General features: G+C 46.6%; 1 protein-coding gene across 3 annotated transcripts in view; it reads right to left on the minus strand.

The window, feature by feature from the left end:
* The window catches only part of KDM4A (lysine demethylase 4A), a 612,801-nt gene that overhangs the window by 233,721 nt on the left and 357,559 nt on the right, over positions 1 to 21,521 (minus strand). For all 3 annotated transcript variants that reach the window (XM_085602947.1, XM_085602948.1, XM_085602949.1), the window contains one exon: positions 6,149 to 6,591. In XM_085602947.1, coding sequence (XP_085459073.1) covers positions 6,149 to 6,591 — 443 coding nt within the window. The remainder of the gene's footprint in view (positions 1 to 6,148; positions 6,592 to 21,521) is intronic.

Below are 21,521 nucleotides of genomic sequence, written 5' to 3' on the forward strand. Positions count from 1 at the left end.
ATATGTTGTCTTCGCAGGTAAGCAGCGACTACTGTTAGGCATTTGGTGAATACTCTGGGAGTACCCTGCACCCAGCCGCCCGAGTGGCACTGGCAGTGCAACTTCTACTCTAACCTACTTGCCCATTTGCCCTGTGCAAGTGACCAGGAGCCCAGCTCCCACAGCCGCGTGGCCTGCTAGCCAGCAGCCACCAACCAAGGGCCCCCTGCCTCCCATAGGATAACAGTGGGCCTAACTCACTCTGCACCCAGCTGCACCTGTGCCGCTGAGGGTGTAACAACTGTACTTACCTGACCCTGGGAGACCCCTGAGTCTATGCCCAGAACCTTAACTCTGCCAGTCGAGTACTTATCCAAACGCCGATAACTCACTTTTCTTCCATAGGGTAACATTGACTGGTTTCACTTGGAAATTCTTCTAAGTGTCGAGTTTTGAAACTTTAAAATATTCATCTAAAATCAGCCGAATTACGAAAAGGAATTTACTCACCTGCTATCAGGAGAGATCCCAGTGCTGGATCTTGGTGCCCAGCACTGACCCTGCAAAGTAATTACAACCATACTTACCGCTAGCTTGATTTTCCTCCATAGGATAACATTGCCTGGTTTTCACCAGAAATTCTTCTAAGTGTCGATTTTGCAAACTTACAAATATTCGTTAAAAATTGCTTGTATAATAAAATCACTTTCTGTCAACTGTTTACAGGAGATGCTCCAGTGCTGGATCCAGGATCCAACACTGAGTTAGAAAAAGTAACCATAACCCCACTTACCTGCTAAGTGAATTTCCTCCTCTAGGATAACATTGGTGATTCTATGTGAAAAAGTTTCTGTCAACTTTTAAAATACAATAATATTCCTTAAAAATCATAACTGTAACCAAAACGTTTTTGCTCAACTGTTTACAGTAGATGTCCCAGGACTGAATCTAGGATCCAGTCCTGGGCTAAGAAAAGTAATCCAAAAAGTAATCTGTTGCATTTAACTAGAAATTCCCATTGAGCTCAATGTAGAATTGTGTTTGAAATTGTGTTGCCTATTGCAACAACTGTAACATTGCATTCAAAAGTCTATTGCCTATTGAAAAGTATTTATCTAAAGCAGGGGTACTCATAGTACGGCCCGCGGGCCGCCAGCGGCCCGGCAAGCCTTTCTTGGCGGCCCGCGGACATTGCAGACATCGTACCGGTGTTTGTTTAACAGTGTCAGCAAACACAGACTCTGCTCTGTGGGGGCCCCGGGATTCAAGCGATAGTCAGAGTGGAGCTGCTGGGGCGCTAAGAGGTGAAATACAACAAAGCCTCGTTATCATGCAAATGGTCTCTTAAAGACCTGTGAAGTACTCGGGTGGGGCTGTGTGTGTGCCCTGGAAGGGAAGCTGCCTCAGCTGCCAGGGGCATAACGCAGTACCCGCGGTGCGAGGGCCCCCACGCCCCAGGGGCCCCCCTCACTCTAAGCGAGGGAGACGGCTGCGCCTGGAAGCAAGCCTCTTCAGCCTCCCCAAGTCCCCATAAATTAAGCTGTGCGCGCACGCCACGGTGACGACATCTAAGCCTCCGAGTCTTCCCTCTCTCTCTGTCTCGCTCCTCAGTTAGTGAAAACCGAGACTTCAAGAAACGGGTATTACCCTCTCTTTCCTCCTTTCGTTTATTTACTCCCCTGTGAAATGGATCCAAAAAAGAATAACATTTTTGCTGGAAACGTTGTCTTTCTCTGACACAAGTGCAGCCTCCGGGTGGAGAGAAACAAAACATTCCTAATGTGAAAAATAAATAACTAATCAAAGCAAGACAGAGTGTTTGCAAGATGTCCAGATTGATTTATTTACACCTAAACACATTAGTGCCACTTTACAGTGTTTGCCAGTGAAGTGATACTTTTGTTTACTCCTCTCTCTTTGAACAACATAGTTTTCCCTGTGTGGGAAAGTGCACCTTGCCTGGAGGTGCTGAAATACCTGCTTGAAAGGGTGAATTGGAAAACAAAATGTGTACAGTGACTTTGTGTTTGCGAATGTGTTCTTTTGATACCATACTGCCTATGTTTTGAAAGAATATAAGCAATGGGCACTGAAACGGGTCCCTTCCGGGCCCTGTAGTCATGGCCTTACCTTTTCATGCAAAAGCACTCACTAATTTTAGAATAATGAGTGTAAAAGGAAAAAGTTAACCAGGACTGAGAGGGAGGGAGACGGGGAGAGGGAGGGAGACGAAGAGGGAGGGAGATAGGAGGAGAGGGGGAGGGAGACGGAGAGGGAGAGAGAGAGAGAGAGGGAGACAGGGAGGGAGGGAGTCAGAGAGGGGGAGACAGAGAGGGGGAGACAGAGAGGGGGAGACAGAGAGGGGGAGACAGAGAGGGGGAGACAGAGAGAGAGGGAGGGAGACATGGAGGGAGGGAGACAGAGGGGGGAGGGAGGACGGAGGGAGAGGGAGGGAGACGGAGGACGGAGGGAGACGGAGAGGGAGAGAGGGAGGGAGAGGGGGACAGAGAGGGAGGGAGACAGAGAGAGAGTGAGGCAGAGAGAGAGGGAGACAGAGAGGGATAGAAGGAGAGAGGGTGGGAGATGGAGGAGGGAGGGAGATGGAGGAGGGAGGGAGATGGAGGAGATGGAGGAAGATGGAGGGAGACGGAGGAAGATGGAGGGAGACGGAGGAAGATGGAGGGAGACGGAGGAAGATGGAGGGAGACGGAGGACAGAGGGAGATGGAGGAGGGAAGGAGACGGAGGAGGGAGGGAGGGAGATAGAGAGAGGGAGAGAGAGAGAGAGATGTGTATGCCGGGTCCGGTGGCTCAGTGGACGAAGGCGTCCGCTGCAGGGACCTGTGTTACACCTCATGGTCACAGTTTTTTGTTGTTGCTCTATCCCCGCCCCCTCCCCCAATGACCCCGCCCCCAAGGTGCGGCCCTCGGCCACAAACCACACTGTAAATTTGGCCCCCAAGAGAAAGTTTGTGAGTACCCCTGATCTAAAGCATCCCATTCTGAGAAAGTATATTTTGATACCTATTGTTGGTTCTAAAATAAAACAACAATATATTTTTATACAAAAACCATTGGCCTAGAGTTCAGTTTTTGAGTGTATGATACCATTTGCTGACTGAGTGTGTACAACAAATGCTTTACACTGTTCTTTGATACTGTCTCACTGTTCAACCAAGCTACCACTAGAGAGTAAGGTCATATTTAACTTTAGCCTCTTCCAAACCTCTGGGGACTGTGGACTCTGTGCACACTGTACCTATTTGGGAACAGTATATACAGAGCCACTTTCTTACAATGTCACATCGTAATTGGAGCTCTAAATAGAAAATATGTTAGTAATGTGTCTCAAGATCAGAACTCCATGACTCTTTCCCCTTGTTTCTCTGAAGAGAGGAGTTTAATGATGTGTATTAAGTGCAAATTCTTCCCTGGGTTTGCACCAGTATTTATGTCTCTTTTTACAAAGTATACCTCTTGATATGACTCTTTCTTACATTCCCTCTTGTAACTTATGGCTCAATGACACAGACTTGTAGGCACTTTTTTTATTACCATTAGTTGGTTGATATGTACTATTCTCATCCATCTGCACAATTCCAGTCACACTGTCATTACTACTACAACCGTGGTGAGATCGAGCGTTCTTTATTTTAATGACTGAGTGTTACTTCGCCCAACTACGGCACATTTTATTGTACGAGCGAGACTGTACTTTAGCAGTGTAGTCTTTGTGCTCATACTACCGGAAGAGCCCCATTTGCGAACATCTGTGATACAGAAGTGTATCACAGGTCTCCTTAAGCTGGTTATGAAAGGGTATAGGTTGCTGTATGGGTGGAAAGTTCTGGACTTGCGACGCTGCAGTTGTTAGGGCCCAATTTTATATGTGGCACAGTCCTTGTAAATGGCTACACCCAAGAGCCTCTCTTCCACTATTGTGGCGACACCACATGTGCCTACTTTTTAGACTTAGACCCAAGGTATTGTCATTAAGTCATTAATTTGTTGCTCAAATCACGCATAGGTTGAACAACATCTCTCTATACCTAGGCTACTGGAATACTGAAAGTGGAGCAAATCAGACTGAGCGAGGGACACATGTGACATCTCTTTACTGCCGTTTCGTAATTTGGACATGCAAACCTTTCCTACTATAATATCTTGGTAAGCTGCTGGTGCTGAGTATTCCGAAACCTCCTAGAATGCACTAGGGATACACTGTTATTTGGCCGTCATCACACCTTTTGTGATCTGTTTGCAAAACTGTCTTTAGGATTGAGCACACACTCAGTTCAACACAGTCCTTGGCATGAGCTCACCATCTCTATCACGACTCTTCACGGCTGGTTCTTCTTTCTCTTTTGACTTCATTCCCAAGACCATTTTGGTCAATTTTAACAGTTCAACTGTCTTGTAAATCCTGATAAAATGGATTACCAGTATTTTAAAATGGACTCCACTGTATGTACTTACAGCCCTGAAGAAGCACTTTTCAAGGGCGAAACATGTTGAATGTACCTAACTGTATAAAGGATATGAGAAATAAAGAATCTACAATACACAATAAACAGAACTTGCGAAAGAGCTCTTATTGCTCATTGACTCATTAATGTATTTATCTGTATTGCCTCTCAACCTTTGAGTATTTTGTATTTATCTGTAGCCATGTGGCAGCTGGCCATTTGAGGTGGGCAATACATGTGCTTGAAAATAATAGTGACCAGACTGGGTAGTGCAGTTGTAACAAACCCTGCTGCCTTCTTGTTTCGAATACAGAATTAGAACGGAGTCTGTTCCATTGGCAGATTACTCAATGGTGTTTGTTCGAGTAGAAGTGAAATAAAATGGGGTAGGCACGAAGGCCGCAGTTGGAGTGCTCGATCCAACTAGGAAGATTTTTCCAATTTTCGACTCATGGAGGATGGGAAACTCGTTCAAAACAATACAGGCGCAGGTACAGTGGGTTGCGAACCAAATGGATCCCGACAAACTTTCTTGAACCACAGCACAGCAAACCACGTTCGAACAAGATGGTGGAAAGAAAACAATCTAACAATGAAGTCATTGCCCATGTGAACTATCTTTGAAGAAAAACAACTTGCAAACATCCGGACCCAAAAGTAGATTTCAGGAATATGCACAGCATGTGTATCTACAGCAAACATGCCTCTAACATTGTCTTCTCAAAACCAAGTAAATATCACGACCAGGTGAATACTGTCACTTCTGCTGCCTTTTACACCCACAGGCTTATTAAGATTTTACGGTTTATTCCAGCTAACCTACGGAAAATGGTAGTCACTTTTTTAGTGCTTTCGAAGATGGATTACTGTAAATGGGCTCTATTTGAATGCCCATCAGCACGTTTTAAACGTCAAATTCCACAAAAAGCGGCAGCATGGGTGCTCCTAAAAATTCTTAAGTCCCAGTTCATTTCAAAATCCCTTAGGAAGCCTCACTGGTTGCCTGTAAGGCAGACGGTGCAGCTCAAAGCTTTATGTATTGTACATAAAGCTCTGCATGACCAAGGTCCATGCTTTTTAAAGAACAGCTTCCCCTGGTATGCGCCTGCCCGATCTCTACGATTGGCATCTGCTAAATTTGTGGGGGTGCCGATTTTCAAGCGTACTACCTGGGGTCGCAGAGGCTTCGTGCTTAATGCCACTAAAGTGTGGAACGACCTTCCTCTCTTTATCAAAGCTATACCAAACCTTTTGGCATTTAGGAAATCCAAGAAAACATGGTTGTTTGCCATTAACTAGTTTCCTTTGTGGTTCTTTTGTCTGCAGTTCAGCTAGCGCCAGGATGTCTCTGGGTATTTGAGCACTCTATAAGAATAATTAACATAACATGACATAAATTACAGAATAAGTATATAAGAGCTGGGAGGCATAGCTTCCTGAAACCATGCATAGGACTTTTGTTGTGTCTTGTGCTGTAAAAGACCAATCCTGGCTATGGTTTGAGAATACTCCAAATAAATACAAATTAAATAAATACATAAAAGTATTGCTGTAAAATAAATACAACATATACGTGTGGCTGAAACTAAAGCCCAGGGAGATGCAGAAATACACTTGGAGAACCAGCAAGTGGGATTTGACACAAAGTATACCCTCCCTCATCTTAACCCTAGCTCTCCATCCCATTGCATTTCTCATTCATACCTCTCCAAATTCCTGATCAGTGGTGGTACTGCTGACACTGCTATCCTCCCCCTTCACAGGGCTGTCCTCAGAGGATGAAGAAGAGGAGGAAGAACTTGCATCGGCATCACTCCCATCGGTTTCGCGATATCGGCGCGGTGTTCCTACTTCCCCAGGGCTGAGGGTCCCCGTAAGGGGAAGGTCTGTTGATTCAGAGTCAGAGGACTCTGAATCAGAGGTTGAGGAGGAGGCTGCACTGGAGGAAGAGCTCTGGCTGGAGGAGTGGGGGAGCAGGCTACTGCTGACTGCCGTAAGAACCCGAGAGTTAGGGAAGGACAGGTCCAGGGCTTCATCCTCCTGCTTGCAGCATGGCTGGATGACATCCACTTCCTCATCATCATCAACTTCTTCAAGCTTCACACTCTTCAGTTCTTCAAACGTCCCCTGTGAGGGTGCTGTACTATCTGCAAAAGAAAAGGCAAAGGTTTTCAGGAGCAAGCTAGGATGCAAGGTGTTGGCTGAATACGAAATAAACACAAGCATGAAATAGAAAAGCAAAGATAAACTCCTACACCAATCATCTTTCATGATACAACTTCTTTAACTATTGGAAGATTCTGATTTAGACTGTTCTCAATCCTTGCATGCTTTGAAAGTCTGAGAAGGCTGATAGGAACACTTTTTTTTAAAGAACTAACAAACACAACAAAGGACTTCACTGTAACAATGTTTGTTTTACCACTTTTAAACTACTGTGGCTGGAGAGAAATAGCATCAAGTAAGAATATCTGTATGAAAATGCAAACAAAACTATAAAGGAACAGAGAATTGTACATCGGAAGGGAACAAAAAAGTGCAAAGAAGGGGGGCGGGGGGACCACGTCAAAGCTGGGTGGACAGGTTCATACTATTTAGTAGGCAGCACAGGAAAACAAGACAAGTTAGCAATATGAATTGTTCTGCAGCTTGATGCTCTTAAAAGTCCCTTCCTTCGAAGGGGAAAGTCATGTGTGAATCTAAAAGACTTCAAGCTGCAAAACCATTCTCATAGTTAAGTAGCTGGCTTCTTTTGCAGCATGAATTCCATCTAGATTCACATGCTGTGCACAGACTCATTAGCTGTATTATTTCCCTAGTAGGTTGTTTTAGCACCGACTGGCCCACTGCTGTTTGTTTCTTTGCACGTTTCCATGTTATGTTATGTTAAAGGATTTGTAAAGCGCATGGCTGTCCAGGCAAAGGGACTTCCCAGCACTGACTGCCTTTTGATCACTGACTTACTGGAGCCAAGGAGCAGACCTTTGTAATAGTCCAGCCTGGCTAGAACAGTGGCTTGAACAATCAGCTGGAGAGTGTGGGGGTAAAAAAATAATAATATGGGTTTGAGGTCGTGCAGCAAGCCAAAACAGGTACCTGTGACAGACTTGGCATGATCTTCAAAAGGTAAGGGCACTATCGACACAACTGCCTAGATTTTTTACAACGGTTTTTGTCAGAGGGGAGCGCTAAGCTTTGGAGGCCACCAATTGCTGCCCCAGAGATGGGAGTCTCTACCTAGTAGGAGGATCTCAGACTTAGTGGAGTTCAGTTGGAGGCAATTAGCCTCAATCCAAGCGGAGATGGCGGTCAGGTCCTCCTGAAATTTAGCGGCATCCTGGCTAGGGTCCTCAGTAAAGGAAAGCATCAGCTGCGTGTCATCCGCATATACCACCAGGGAGATGTTACAGGCTTTGGCCAGCAAAGCAAGCCGCTAAATGTAAACACTGGACAGGGTAGGGCTCAATGCTGAACCCTGGGGAACACCGCACTGAAGGGAGAGTGTATGGAAATGGAAAGGTGGGGGGGGGGGGGCAATGAAACAATGAGAACCAGACAAGGGCTTTGTCGGTGCTACCGATCTACCGCAGCTGAAGAAGCAGGATGTTGTGGGAAACCATGTCGAAAGCGGCACAGAGATCAAGTAGAATCAGTGTTGAAGTTCTGCCCTCATCCAGGGATGCTCTGAGTTGCTCATTGACCGCCAGTGGAGCTGACTCAGTACTATGACAAGGCCTAAAGCCATTTTGAGAGGGATCTAATATAGAACAGGATTCCGGGTACTGGGTCAGAATGGTGTTCACATGTGATTTTAGCTAAACAAGGGAGCAAAGAAATTAGGCAGCAATTCTCTGGTCTAGAAGCATCTAGTGACGGCTTTTTCAATAGTGGAATTAATTTCACATGTTTCCAGGATTGCGGAGATACTGCCGATGATAGGGATAGATTGATGAGTTCCAGGCAGCTAGGTGGAGGCAGTCTTGGAACTTAAGGAAGAGTTCCAGTTTAAAGGGGTTGTCTGCAGATTCAGATTTTATCTTAGCAAACTAGGCCTGGAGGCCTTTGATGGAGATTAAGGGGAGGGCAGGACACATTGAGTCTCAGTGCCAGTAAGATAGCCTTCCAAGAAGTCCAAAGCAGTGCTTTTAGAGAAGAAGCGGTCATAGATACCCTCCACCTTGTAAATAAAATAGGTGGCCAATACCTCACATTGGGCATTAGATGTTATGGCATTTTCGGGGGCCAGAGGGGATTTCACCATCTCCTTTAAGAGAGAAGATCATTTTTGAGGGTCTGTTGCTGGTATTGATTTTATTGGCAAAGTAGGCAGCACAGGAATTCCGGACCAGTTTATGATAGGCTTTAATGGCCGTTCTATAGCCAAACCTACACATTAGGGTTTCATTTAGCGTATATGGGTCATTTTACAATACAGCACTTCCTTTATTATATCTTGACTATTATGGGAAGGTTCAAATAACTAAATGTTGCCATTTCATGCGAGAAGATTCTACTTGTATTTTCTTTGGGCTTGAATGAAATTCTTCCACCCACCCCACATTCAGTGTTCCCTTGTGCATCAGGATTCTGATTACCAAGGATACCATATATAACGTGACCACTTAGACATAACTCAAATCAATGACATGCTTGAGATCTTGAACTTTTTCAAAATTACTGGAATCAGCACCATCAGTGCTAACAATATAAGTGTAGGAAAGTGGCTCTGTATATACTGTTCCCAAATAGGTACAGTGTGTACAGAGTCCACAGTCCCCAGAGGTATGGCAGAGGCTAAAGTTAGATATAACCTTACTCTCTAAAGTGGAAGCTTGGTCGAACAGTAAGGCAGTATCAGAGGACAGTTTAAAGCATTTGTTGGAACAACTTCTCAAGTGGAAATCCCCTGGCCCGAGGCGCTCACGGCACCTCGAGGTTTGTAGCGCTTCTGTGCTGATCACCAACAACACAACTACATTTAAAGGCGCTGTTGGAACGCTAGCACACTCTTCTCCCGCGTCGGACTTCCCCTGCCCTGGGAGTTACTTTTTTCGTTGATGAAAAACATCGATGTTGGTGTTTATCAGTGTTTTTACTCACATTTTTACATCAACATGTTGGTGTGTGGTCCCGCATCGCTTAGCGTTTTTACCTGCTGTGGAGGTGCTGTCTTCCTTCGCTGACACCCAGGAGGGGCTGGCTGCTACCGCTGTTGTACCCGGAGGCGCTGAGGAGGGCTTGAGGCACGACGCGGGACTCCGTGTCCCAGGAGCCCGTGCTCGGTTGCACCTGTGCTCTTTCCCCGCCCATCTGACCTGGCCTGCTGATAAGACCTCGCGGAACCCGCTGGCGCGGGTCCCGCATCGCTTAGCGTTTTTACCTGCTGTGGAGGTGCTGTCTTCCTTCGCTGACACCCAGGAGGGGCTGGCTGCTACCGCTGTTGTACCCGGAGGCGCTGAGGAGGGCTTGAGGCACGACGCGGGACTCCGTGTCCCAGGAGCCCGTGCTCGGTTGCACCTGTGCTCTTTCCCCGCCCATCTGACCTGGCCTGCTGATAAGACCTCGCGGAACCCGCTGGCGCGGGTCCCGCATCGCTTAGCGTTTTTACCTGCTGTGGAGGTGCTGTCTTCCTTCGCTGACACCCAGGAGGGGCTGGCTGCTACCGCTGTTGTACCCGGAGGCGCTGAGGAGGGCTTGAGGCACGACGCGGGACTCCGTGTCCCAGGAGCCCGTGCTCGGTTGCACCCGTGCTCTTTCCCCGCCCATCTGACCTGGCCTGCTGATAAGACCTCGCGGAACCCGCTGGCGCGGGTCCCGCATCGCTTAGCGTTTTTACCTGCTGTGGAGGTGCTGTCTTCCTTCGCTGACACCCAGGAGGGGCTGGCTGCTACCGCTGTTGTACCCGGAGGCGCTGAGGAGGGCTTGAGGCACGACGCGGGACTCCGTGTCCCAGGAGCCCGTGCTCGGTTGCACCTGTGCTCTTTCCCCGCCCATCTGACCTGGCCTGCTACGTCCCATAAAAGTCGAGGCGTCAACCGCTACGCGGGACGCGAGCGGGACGCGCCGGACGAAGCCCGGACAAAGGGCGGGCCGTCTGTGGCCGTCCGAGGACGACAGAGGACGGGACGGGCCACTCCTCTTCTAACTGTGGTTGAGTGAGTTTTTTATTGATACCAAGTCCGCTAGGCACCATTGCTGACTGAACTACTTACAGCTTCCACTATTACATTACGAACTGTTATTAGACTCTGTTACAGCTCTGTGGTAGCATGTCGAAATCAAAAAAGTCCTCAAATCCAAACACTATGGACAATTATTTGGTGCAGATTGTCAGCAAAATTAATAACGACAGGAGGGTTTCATTGGGGTTAAATTGTTCTTCAAACCTTTCTTTACCGATCCCCCTATCTGATTCGCTGCTGGCTTCTCCCTCATTGGTTAACAGTAGCACTCTAATTGATACAGAGGTCTTAGATAGCGACATTCTTGAGTTAAGCGTCCACCCAACTGTTAACTCACAGCCTACTCCTGACGTAGACTTGGATACGGATGCTGAATTAGTTGATCCTAAATCTCCCGCTCCTCCCCCTAGAACTAGGGAAGTCAGAGCCTGTAGGAAAACCCAGGTTAGAAGCAATGGGACCCGCCCAGGGAAAAAAAAGGCAACCTCCGTATCAAAAAGCACGAGAAAGGCAGAGACACCAGAGTCACAAGTTGCTAAAAACTCTGAGAATGAACTATCTATGAAAATAGCAAATATGATTGACACTAAAATTGAGAGCATCATTACTCCCTTGGTAGCCAAAATTGATAACTTAACGGCAGAGGTAGCCAGATTGAGTGCCTTACTAAATAGACCTGTAGAAGAAGTGACCAGAGTTACGTCCCCGGTACTAAGTAGATCTACCTCGAATGTGCTGCCTGCTAGAGGGGAGGGAAGGGCTGTGCTAAAAGAGATAGTGAATCCCCCACCTTTGCAATCTAGAATTGATGAGAACTCCCAGAAGGCATCTAAACCAGGTCCCCCTCTTGACCGTTTTGCCTCGCGCCTAGCGAATGACCAATTTCAATGTACTGTTGAGGCCCTTCCCAGTACATTGGTCCTTGCCAATGTTCCTACTTTGCCGCTTGACAAAATAGAAACCACATCTTCTCTCATTAGCAAATCTTTGCATTGGTTGATAAAAAATATGAGGATGTCCCCCTGGGGAGCGCGACAATTAGCTGGGGAAATTATTATGGCAAGAAGAGTCTCATGGCTAGGCCATAATCCTAAAAAGTACGCAGGTGACTGTGTGGTTCTCAATTTTTCTAACCCAGTAGTTCTTCCCAATGTCCTGAACAATATATTTCCCCCTCAACGGAGACACGGTGCTATCATTCCTCTAACACTAAAATATTTTTATTGTGGGAGGAATTGGGAAGCAAACCGAGCGACAGCGAGGAAAGGGTGGACCCCAATGCCCAATATAGGGGGTGGGAGTGACTCCACTAGGATGTGGAACATCAGTTTAGAAAACAGGTTTGGGGTCCTGTCAGATCTAAATGATTGCGATTGACTTGATGGGGAGGTTAGACTTGAGAATAAAATATTGGTATCGTACGATAGCTTATCTACTCCTATAGCCTCAGCCAGCTGTCAAGATAATATTGTAATAAGCGACTCCAGTATTACCCAGCAAAATGCATTTGAATCCCATAGATTAACATCGCCCAGCCACCTAGGACTTGGAAACATAGCATCAAAGGCATTAATAAATGAATCATTAGGTATCCCACGCAGTAATGTTGAACACGTGAATAGGACTGATAGTGAGTTTCAAAGTCCATCAACATTAAATGAGTTTCCTCGTCCCCTTGAATCTGAGTCACGCCTGTCTTTTTTATCCTGGATCCTTGCAGGAATTAGCAATAAGCTACATTCAACCGAATGGCATGCTTTTGTTGACCAGTTCGACATAATTTTATTCCAAGAGTCGTGGTCTATGGACCCGGTTTATTGTCTGGGATTCCTTAATTTTTATATACCTGCTACTAAAAAAACTAAAGGTCGTCCATCAGGTGGTCTGATAACTTGGATTCGCCAATCCCTATGTTGTAAGATTAACCAACATAGTCTTCAATCTAATGACATTTTGTCATTAAATATCACTTGGCCTAATGACCAGGGAATGGTCATATCTAATATATATGCCAGAGGGATGGTTGGAGGCTCCTTATCCGACACGACATCCGCCCTAGATCATCACCTTTCTGCACTACCATCGGAGAAGCTCATTGTAGTGGGTGGTGACTTTAATACGACGTTCGAGCCCCTTGGCCCTGAGGACCAGTTTCTCGCTGAAGAGGAGGACAGTAGATGGGGAGTTCCCCAGCTGGATCTTCCCCCAGTCAAGAGATGGACCGCTGCGGCCATTCAACTTAAAGCACTCTGTTTAGAGAGAGGGCTCAGAGCTGCCAATGGACGTACCCGGTCAGATCGCCAGGGTGCCAGCCAGTACATTTGACAATGGCAGATCCACTAGCCGTATAGATTATTTCCTGGTGGATATAAGGATTTGGCATAGATTGAATGATTTGACCATAATCGCACGGGAAGACAGTGATCACAACGCCCTGTGCTTGGAATTACAAACTCCCAACGGGCTCACAGAACCCAAAATTGACGGGGCGAAAATTAGCCTGGACATTGTCGTATCAAACAACAGGAGGCATGTCAAATGGGGTAGATTTATAGAAAAGCCGGAGAATTTAGAGGATCTCAAAAAAGTGGTAATTGACGAAGTGGCTAAACTAAATGCCCAACCGTCAGATAATAACTTCCCTTCATCTATGGATGAGGTCCATACTACCTTTTTTTCAAATCTCCAAGAGTTTTTCATGAGACCCCTTGAGGGTGGGAAAGCAAATAAGGGCAAACAGCCTGTGGTGGGATGGTTCAACAAATCTTGTAGAGCAGCTCGTCAGAGTTTAAGCTTAGCCCTTAGATCAAGAAACATCGAAGATGTGAGATCTGCTAGAAAGCTATACAGACACGTACAGCTAGTGGCTCAGAAGGAATGGGATGAGGAGCACTGGCAGGACTTGAAATCTGCTTGTCTGGCTAAGGATCAAAAGCAGTTTTGGGCAATAGTGAAGTGGGATAGAGGTGGGGTTGCGCCATCACCCCAAAACAACGTGGCAAAAAACCAGTGGGTTGACTTCTTCAGACCGCAATATGCTTCAGTCTCATCTGAAGGAGAGTACCCACTCCCTCCCGCTATCTATTTTCACACGCAGGTGTTCACGATTAAGGATGTTAATCTAGCACTAGATTGTATTACCGGGGGCCGTGCTCCCGGGATGGATGGGATACCTGCGGACGTATTTTTAACTGATAGATCATCCTGGTGTCAGTACTTCCAATGGCAAGCCAATTCCATAGCTATGGGTGCACCTGTTCCCCCCTCATGGAAAGGAGCTGAAATAATCCCAGTTTTTAAAAAAGGGGACAAATCATTACCCAGCAACTATAGACCTATCAGTCTTATTGACTCTGCCCAAAAACTGATAGGTCGATTAGTTCAAAATATTTTACATATTTTAAATCATTACAAACCTGGATTTGAAGAAAACAACATTTTGTCCCCGTTTCAGGCTGGGTTTAGACCATGTACTAGTTCGGTTGACCAGGTATTTTATTTTTTAGCACTCTATTGGAGGAATGTGAAGCTGACTAATGGGACCCTTTATGCGGTTTTTATAGATTTAAAATCTGCATTTGATTTAGTGCCTCGCTCCAAACTTGAGGGTTCTCGATGAAGCCGGGGTTGCACCGGAACTACTAACGTTACTTGTCCGCTTGCATGAGAACAATTATGCACGAATTAGGTGGGGAACTCAGGGGGAGGTGACTGACATTTCCTGTAGAGCGTGGTGTTCGGCAGGGATGTGTCTTGGCACCCACGTTGTTCTCCCTGTTCATAAATGGCATTGTAGAATATCTGAGCCGTTCGCCCACAGACGCTCCTGTATTGGCTGGGTCTCGCGTGCCTGTTCTCATGTTTGCGGACGACACGCTGATAGTTTCGCGGACACCTAGTGGCCTGCAGAAGGCGCTAAATGCATTTGGTGATTTTTGTCGAGAACGTGGTCTTGAAATAAACACCTCCAAAACTAAATTCATGTGTTTAAATCAGCGGCAAAATTTTAGAGGTGTTATTAATTTTAACGGCACCCCGCTGGAGCAAGTTGAGGCATTTACATATTTAGGGATATCCCTTCAGAACAATATGAAATGGACAAACCATATTGACATGGCTGTCTTAAAATTTCATCAGCTAGCGGGAGCAATTGTTTCTAAATATAAATCCTCCTTGACTAAACCCATCACTCCAGCCTTGGAAATCTATAATATGAAAGTTATTAGTGCTGCATTATATGGATCGGAATTATGGGGCTTTGGTAACCTGAATCAACTAAGATTAGCTGAAAACAAGTTTTTACGTTGTTTTAACAGGAGTTCCCCGAAGTACCCCAATGAGTCCATTAGCATACGATCTTGGCAGGAAAAGAGTTGAGGACTTGGCACGACTGCGCCCACTCCTTTATTGGCGGCGGATTATGGTCACACCGGAACTAGTGCATTATGCCATTGCCCTAAAAGATATCATTAGGGCTGATCGTTTTCATTCCATTACATGGCTCAAAGAAATTAGAGATTTGCTAACAAAATTAGACATGGGACATCTATGGAATGATTTAAATGGCTTAAATTTTCCTTCTAAGTCTGCATTCAAAAAAATTTACTGGGATATGATTTTAACATCTGCTTTTAGCTCTGGCCAGAATTCCAATCTAACAGGTCGTTATTTTGATATCAAGTTTACCCCATCTTGTGAGGCATTCTGGGATTTTATAGAGAGGCCCATTGATAGAAAACTGTATTTTCAGTTTAGAATTGGGTCTCTCCCTGTAAAAGCATTCACTCATAGATGGTTACCTAATCAGGACAACAAATGTCCCCACTGTCGAGATTTGATTGAGGATCCTGGCCATCTATTGTTTGTCTGTCCATTGTATGTCGTTCCACGTCATAGGTGGATAAAACCAGTATGTTCAAATCTGGGAATACGCAGATATAAGGAAGCCCTAAGGATACTTGAGTCTGATTGTACCCCTTGTTTGGTTATTGCTGTTGCAAGATTTTTGGGGTGGGCATGGATAATACGCACTCGTATCCTAAAAATGTTAGAAGCTGGACAATGAGTATCTGACACTAAATGTTATTGATCTTCTTTTAATATTAGGATTTTATTTTTTTTAATAGACAAATTGATGTCACTAAATTCATTGGAACTATTCGCCAGCATTATGGTTTAATGTAATTTTAAAATTTATACATTGTATTTTAAAATAGTATTTATATTTATGGTATTGTTAGGATGTTAAGATGCTTTTATGACATGCTGTCGAATAAAGCTTTGAAATTTGATTTGAAATTAGAAATTTGAGCATTTGTTGTACACACTCAGTCAGCAAATGGTCTCACACACAAGAACTGAACTCTAGGCCAATGGTTTTGTATAAAAATATATAGTTGTTTTATTTTAGAGCCAACAATAGGTATCAAAATATACTTTCTCAGAATGAGATGCTTTAGTTAAATACTTTGCAATAGGCAATTGACTTTTGAATGCAATAGTTACAGTTTGTTGCAATAGGCAACATCATTTCAAATACAATAATACATTGAGCTCAATGGGAATTTCAAGTTAAATACAATTGATTACTTTTAGGATTACTTTTCTAACTACAGGACTGGATCCTAGATTCCGTCCTGGGATAGTTCCTCGAAACAGGTGAGTAAATACGATTTAGTTACTGTTGTGAAATTTAGGCAATATTTTGGTATTTTAAAAGTTGACACTTTTCCTAATGAAATCACCTGTGTTATCCTATGGGAGAAAATTCACTTGGCAGGTAAGTGGGGTTATTGTTACTTTTTCTAGCTCAGTGTTGGACCCTGGATCCAGCACTAGTGTACCACCTGTAAGCAGCTGAGAGAATGCCTTGAGGTTATACAGGCGATTTTTAACGAATATTTGTAAGTTTGCAAAATCGACACTTAGAAACGTTTTCAGCAAAAAACAGGCAATGTTATCCTATGGAAGGAAATTTAAATTATAGGTAAAGTATGTTCTCGTTACTTTTGTAATACAGTGCTGGACTCCTAGGCTCAGTACTGGGACATCTATCTAAAACAGGTAAGTAATTACGTTTTCACAGTTGGTACGATTTTTAAAGAATATTTGCAGTTTGCAAAAATCGACACTTAGAAGAAATTTCACAGAAAAACAGTCAATAGTTTCCTAAGGGAGAAAATTGAGTTAGCGGTAAGTATGGTTGTAATTACTTTTCAGGGTCAGTGCTGGGCACCAAGATCCAGCACTGGGATCTCTCCTAATAGCAGGGGAGTATTTTCGATTTCGTTACTCGGTTGATTTTAGGTGAATATTTTAAAGTTTAGAAAATCCACACTTAGAAGAATTTCCAAGTGAAACCAGTCAATAGTACCCTATGGAAGTAAGGAATATGCTACTTACCAGTATGCATCTGTTCTTGGCATGTAGAGCTGCAGATCTACACACTTGTGCATAGATCGCCATCTGGTGTTGGGCCCGGATGTTTGCAGTTGTTTTCCTTTTGGAAAGTCTTTGGAAGTCACGAGGTCGGTGACTCCTCCTTTGGATCGTATTGCGCATGGGCTTCGGCTCCATCCTCAGATTGTTTTTCGCCAGCAGGGAAAGATGGAGCGTAGTAATAACAGTGAAGAGGCCCATGTGTGTAGTATCTAAATAGGATAAACTGGACCAGATAAAGGTAGCCGGGGAGGCGGGTGGGCATGTGTAGATCTGCAGCTCTACATGCCATGAACAGATGCATACTGGTAAGTAGCATATTCCGTTCGAGGCATATGAGCTGCAGATTACACACTTGTGCATAGATTATATAGCAGTACCCATCCTTAGCGGCGGCCACCCGTATCTGTTGCAGTGGTGTGAAATAATGTTTTGAGTACAGCCTGGCCCACACTAGCCTGTTGCTTAGTTTGCACATCTACACAATAGTGGTTAGTGAAAGTGTGCGGTGTTGACCATGTAGCTGCTTTGCAGATATCATCTAATGGGATGTTTCCTAGAAAAGCCATTGAAGCCCCTATTTTACGTGTAGAATGGGCTTTAGGGGGAACGGATAGCGTTTGTTTTGCTTTGTGGTAGCAAATCTGAATGCATTTGACAATCCACCTAGCTATCCCCGACTTGGAAATGGGGTTGCCCTTGTGTGGTGGAGAGAAAGAGACAAACAGTTGTTTGGTCTTACGGAAAGGTTGTGTTCTCTCGATGTAGTAGAGTAAGGCTCGTTTGACATCAAGCGTGTGGAGAGCTCTTTCTGCAACGGACTGTTGTTGCGAGAAGAATACTGGTAGCTCTACAGATTGGTTGAGGTGAAAGGGAGAAATGAATTTAGGGAGGAATTTTGGGTTGGTACGGAGAAGAACTTTGTTATGGTGCATTTGTAGAAAAGGTTCTTGAATGGTAAGTGAGCATGGGCAGGAACTGGCTCCTAGTTTGTTGAGGCAGCAGAGTTTCCAGAAGAAAACATGCCTTGGGCTTCTCCTCTTCCATTTTCACTCCATACGTCTGTGCAGCCTTTTGGACAACCATACTGTAGATCTATGTCGTCTGGCGGCGAGGGACTCGAAGGGTAAGTCTTTACCCCTTTTTCTGGCGATTCAGCATCGAGATCCTTCCATTCGAAGTCTTGTGCGCCCGAGGACGTCGAGCCCCGGTAGGATTGCTGATCCTCGACGCCTTCGCCCTCGAAATAATAGACTTCGTCCTCCTGTTCCTTTACCGGTTCGGGTGTTTTTGGCGGTTCGGCGTCCTCGTCGTCTCTTTCGACTTCGAGCGCGGGTTTCGGCGGGATGGTGTATTGGCTCATCTTCTCGTCGAAGTACCTTTTCCGCTGCAGGATGCTCGCCATTTCGGACACGAACCTCCTCTTCTTACACTCCATCTCGGCGGCATGTTCGGCGTTGAGGGTTGGAGCGCCTCGCTTCGAGGCCGTCGATGTAGGCCCTTCTTTTCTCTGGGCCGAGGTGTCCTTTACAACCTTCGACGATCTAGGTTTTTTGTGGGCTTTTCAGCGATTGGGAGGGCTTTTCGAAGGATCCGCTCGGGTGACTGTCGTTGGTTCTGTTGCCTTCGTCGAGTGTTTCGCCGGCAATGCTCTCTTCGAGGACTTGACTTCACTCCTAAGGGTGTCGCTCGGGGCTTTAGCTTCACCCTTGAGGATCGCTCGAGTGTCTAGGGGTCGACGACTCCCTTACCTCCTTCGACGTCTTCTTATGGACCTCGATGACCGTACAGTCCTCTGGTCCTTCGGCGATGTTGTCTACCTCTCCACGGGAGAGGCCCAAGTCTCGGAGCGATGGAGGTGGCCCCTGCCCCTGCATGGTGTGGTTCGCCCTTCTCTGCCTCTCTCTTACTCTGAGTGTCTTGGGTGTGAACGCCGAGCACGCGTTGCAGTCCTCGTTGTTGTGTTCGAGCGGCAGGCAGAGGATGCAGACTGGATGCTGGTACTTCTGGGCCTATTTATGGTGGCAATTGGTGCAAAACTTGAAAGGTGTTTTGTCCATTCCAGCGTTCAGGGAGCCCCCTGCAAGCACATTCTCCGTTGAACGTCGAGATCTCGGTCGAAACCTTCTCCTTCGTCGTCCCGGTTACCTGACCTGAAGTCTGGTGTAGCTGAAACTTTGATTTTCGTCGATTTTCTTCTCTTTTCTTTGATTCCTCTTCCAAAACTCTGGAACTCTTCGGTAACGATCCAGACCCAACGGCGGAAAAAAGAATCTGAAGATGGTGACCAACGGTGGGAGCTTCCGGAGGAAGCATGTCGACGTCACGAAGGACAACAAATGGTGGTATGTCAACGCCCACCTGGGCCACGAAAAAACTAAAAAAAAAGACTACAATTCCGGACCCAACCACTAGATGGCGGAATAATACACAACATAGTGAATACAGAAAGATTCACGCTGCAAAACAAAGTCTTTCCTGGGCGGAGGTGTTCACACCTCCCCAGGATAGGAAGAGACATCTGTGGCAGGGGAGCTTCAAAGGCCTTGCAGCCCTTGTAACGCAACCCCCAGTCTCTCCTGCTATCAGGAGCAGGTCCCCTTCCTGTCTCCCCTTCTTTTCGAAAGGAAGACAGGCGGGAAAAATTAGCCAGCTCAGAAGGTGTGGCCACCTCTGCCAACCCCATCCCTCAGGTGGGGGAGGTGAGGGGAACCCCACTCTTCAGTGCCCGCCATCTTGCAAAACAAAACCCATTTGACAGCTCCGGCCACAGGTAGGTCCCTGGTAAATGCTACCCCATGTACCCAGGGCACTGTGACAAGAGAAGGCTCCAAAGGGCAGCAGCACCAATTGTGCCACCCTTAGAGGCCCTGTACCCTGGCACACACACTGCCTTTGCAGGCTGAGTGTCTGGGTGCAGAACAAAACAAAGAGGTGCCATGCCCACAAACCACTGCCCTGGCATATATCAGTCACCCCTCTACCTGGGTACCCTATGCCAGTGGTGAGGGTACAGGTGCATGAGCCCTGTACCCCTACAGTGCCCAGGTCAGTTCCTGGGCCCTGTAAGTTCAGTGCTGTCATTAAGAGTATATGGTGCAGGGAGGCTGTCATTACGAACTCCACAGCACCATAATGGCTGCACTGAAGACTGGGAAGTTTGGTACTGATGCCAGTGTGGGATTTAATGTAAAATGCATGACAGAGGGCATCTTAGAGATGCCCCCTGAAACTCTACCAACTCCCAGTGACCTGACTGAGTGGCTGCGCAAGCTGCCACAACCGGACATGTTTCTGGACCCCTGGGCCGAGAGCTTGCTGCTCTCGGGGGCCTGAGACAATGCACATCCTGGGACGAGGTGCCAAGCCTCCTCCCCCTGGATGGGTAGAGTTCACGAAGGAGAAGCTTCAAAGGCATGCCGCCTTTCTGAGCTTCTCCAGACCACTTGCTCTACTCAGCAACTGGTCCCCACTGGTTCTACCCCCCCAGTTTGGGCGGGAGACCCGGCGGGAAAAACAAAGTGAGGAAGAGAGGTGTGCCCACCTCTACCAAATCCACCCCTAAGGTGGGGTATGCAAGGTGAAGCACAACCTTGAGTCCCCGCCATCTTGAGGATGGGGGGACCCAGCCAACCAGGGACAGGTTCCTGCCCCACTACCACTGGAGAGTGGCAGAATAGGGGGTGTACCCACCCCAGGGAAGTGAACCATTGGTCCCTGCCCTTTACCTACTTGTAACGCCCCTAAATTTAGTATTTAGGGGCACCCTGAACCTTCCTTCCTCAGATCCAACAACAATAAGAAAAGAAGAAGGAGGACGAGAAGCCGTGCAGAGCTAACAAGAGGACGACACCCACTGACTTGAGCCCAGCCCTAGAGGCCTGTCTACCCTCGAACCTGCTCCTGCAAAATCCCAGCGTGTCCAGCGGCCAGCAACCTCAAAAACCCCGGAGGACCTGCCTGCATTCACTCTCCAAGCTGTTTCTCCTTTGAACACCGGACGTGTTTGAACTGCAGCTTCTGGTGCCAGCCAGAAACCGCGAATCCAGCACGCTCTGCACCCGCCGAGCCCGGCCTGTGTTTGAGTGTGAACAAACACCACGAGGAGGTCTCCCTGGCAATCCTGACCGGCCTCAAGCCTCCAGACGAGGCCTGCAGCCTCAATCCAGGAGACCCTCCCTACTGCGTGTAGAGCGGGTAAAAATATCCGACGTCTAAAGGCACCCCTGCACCCGATACCCCATGGCCTTGTGTGCCCAACCCAGTGGTGCCTGGCCATCCCTCTACATCCCAACTTACCACTCAAAGTGGTGGTCACTCCTGGAAGATCTTCGTCCTCGAGCCTGCAGTGTTTCTTTTTTCCCGGAGAATCTCCATTGAATTCAACAGGGCACCCGACCTCAAAACTGCACCCTGCACCCAGCTGCCCTAGCACCGCTGAGGGTGTCCCTTTGGTG

Source organism: Triturus cristatus, chromosome 4_2 (assembly GCF_964204655.1).
Source record: "Triturus cristatus chromosome 4_2, aTriCri1.1, whole genome shotgun sequence".
In the NCBI taxonomy this organism is placed as follows: Eukaryota; Metazoa; Chordata; class Amphibia; order Caudata; family Salamandridae; genus Triturus; species Triturus cristatus.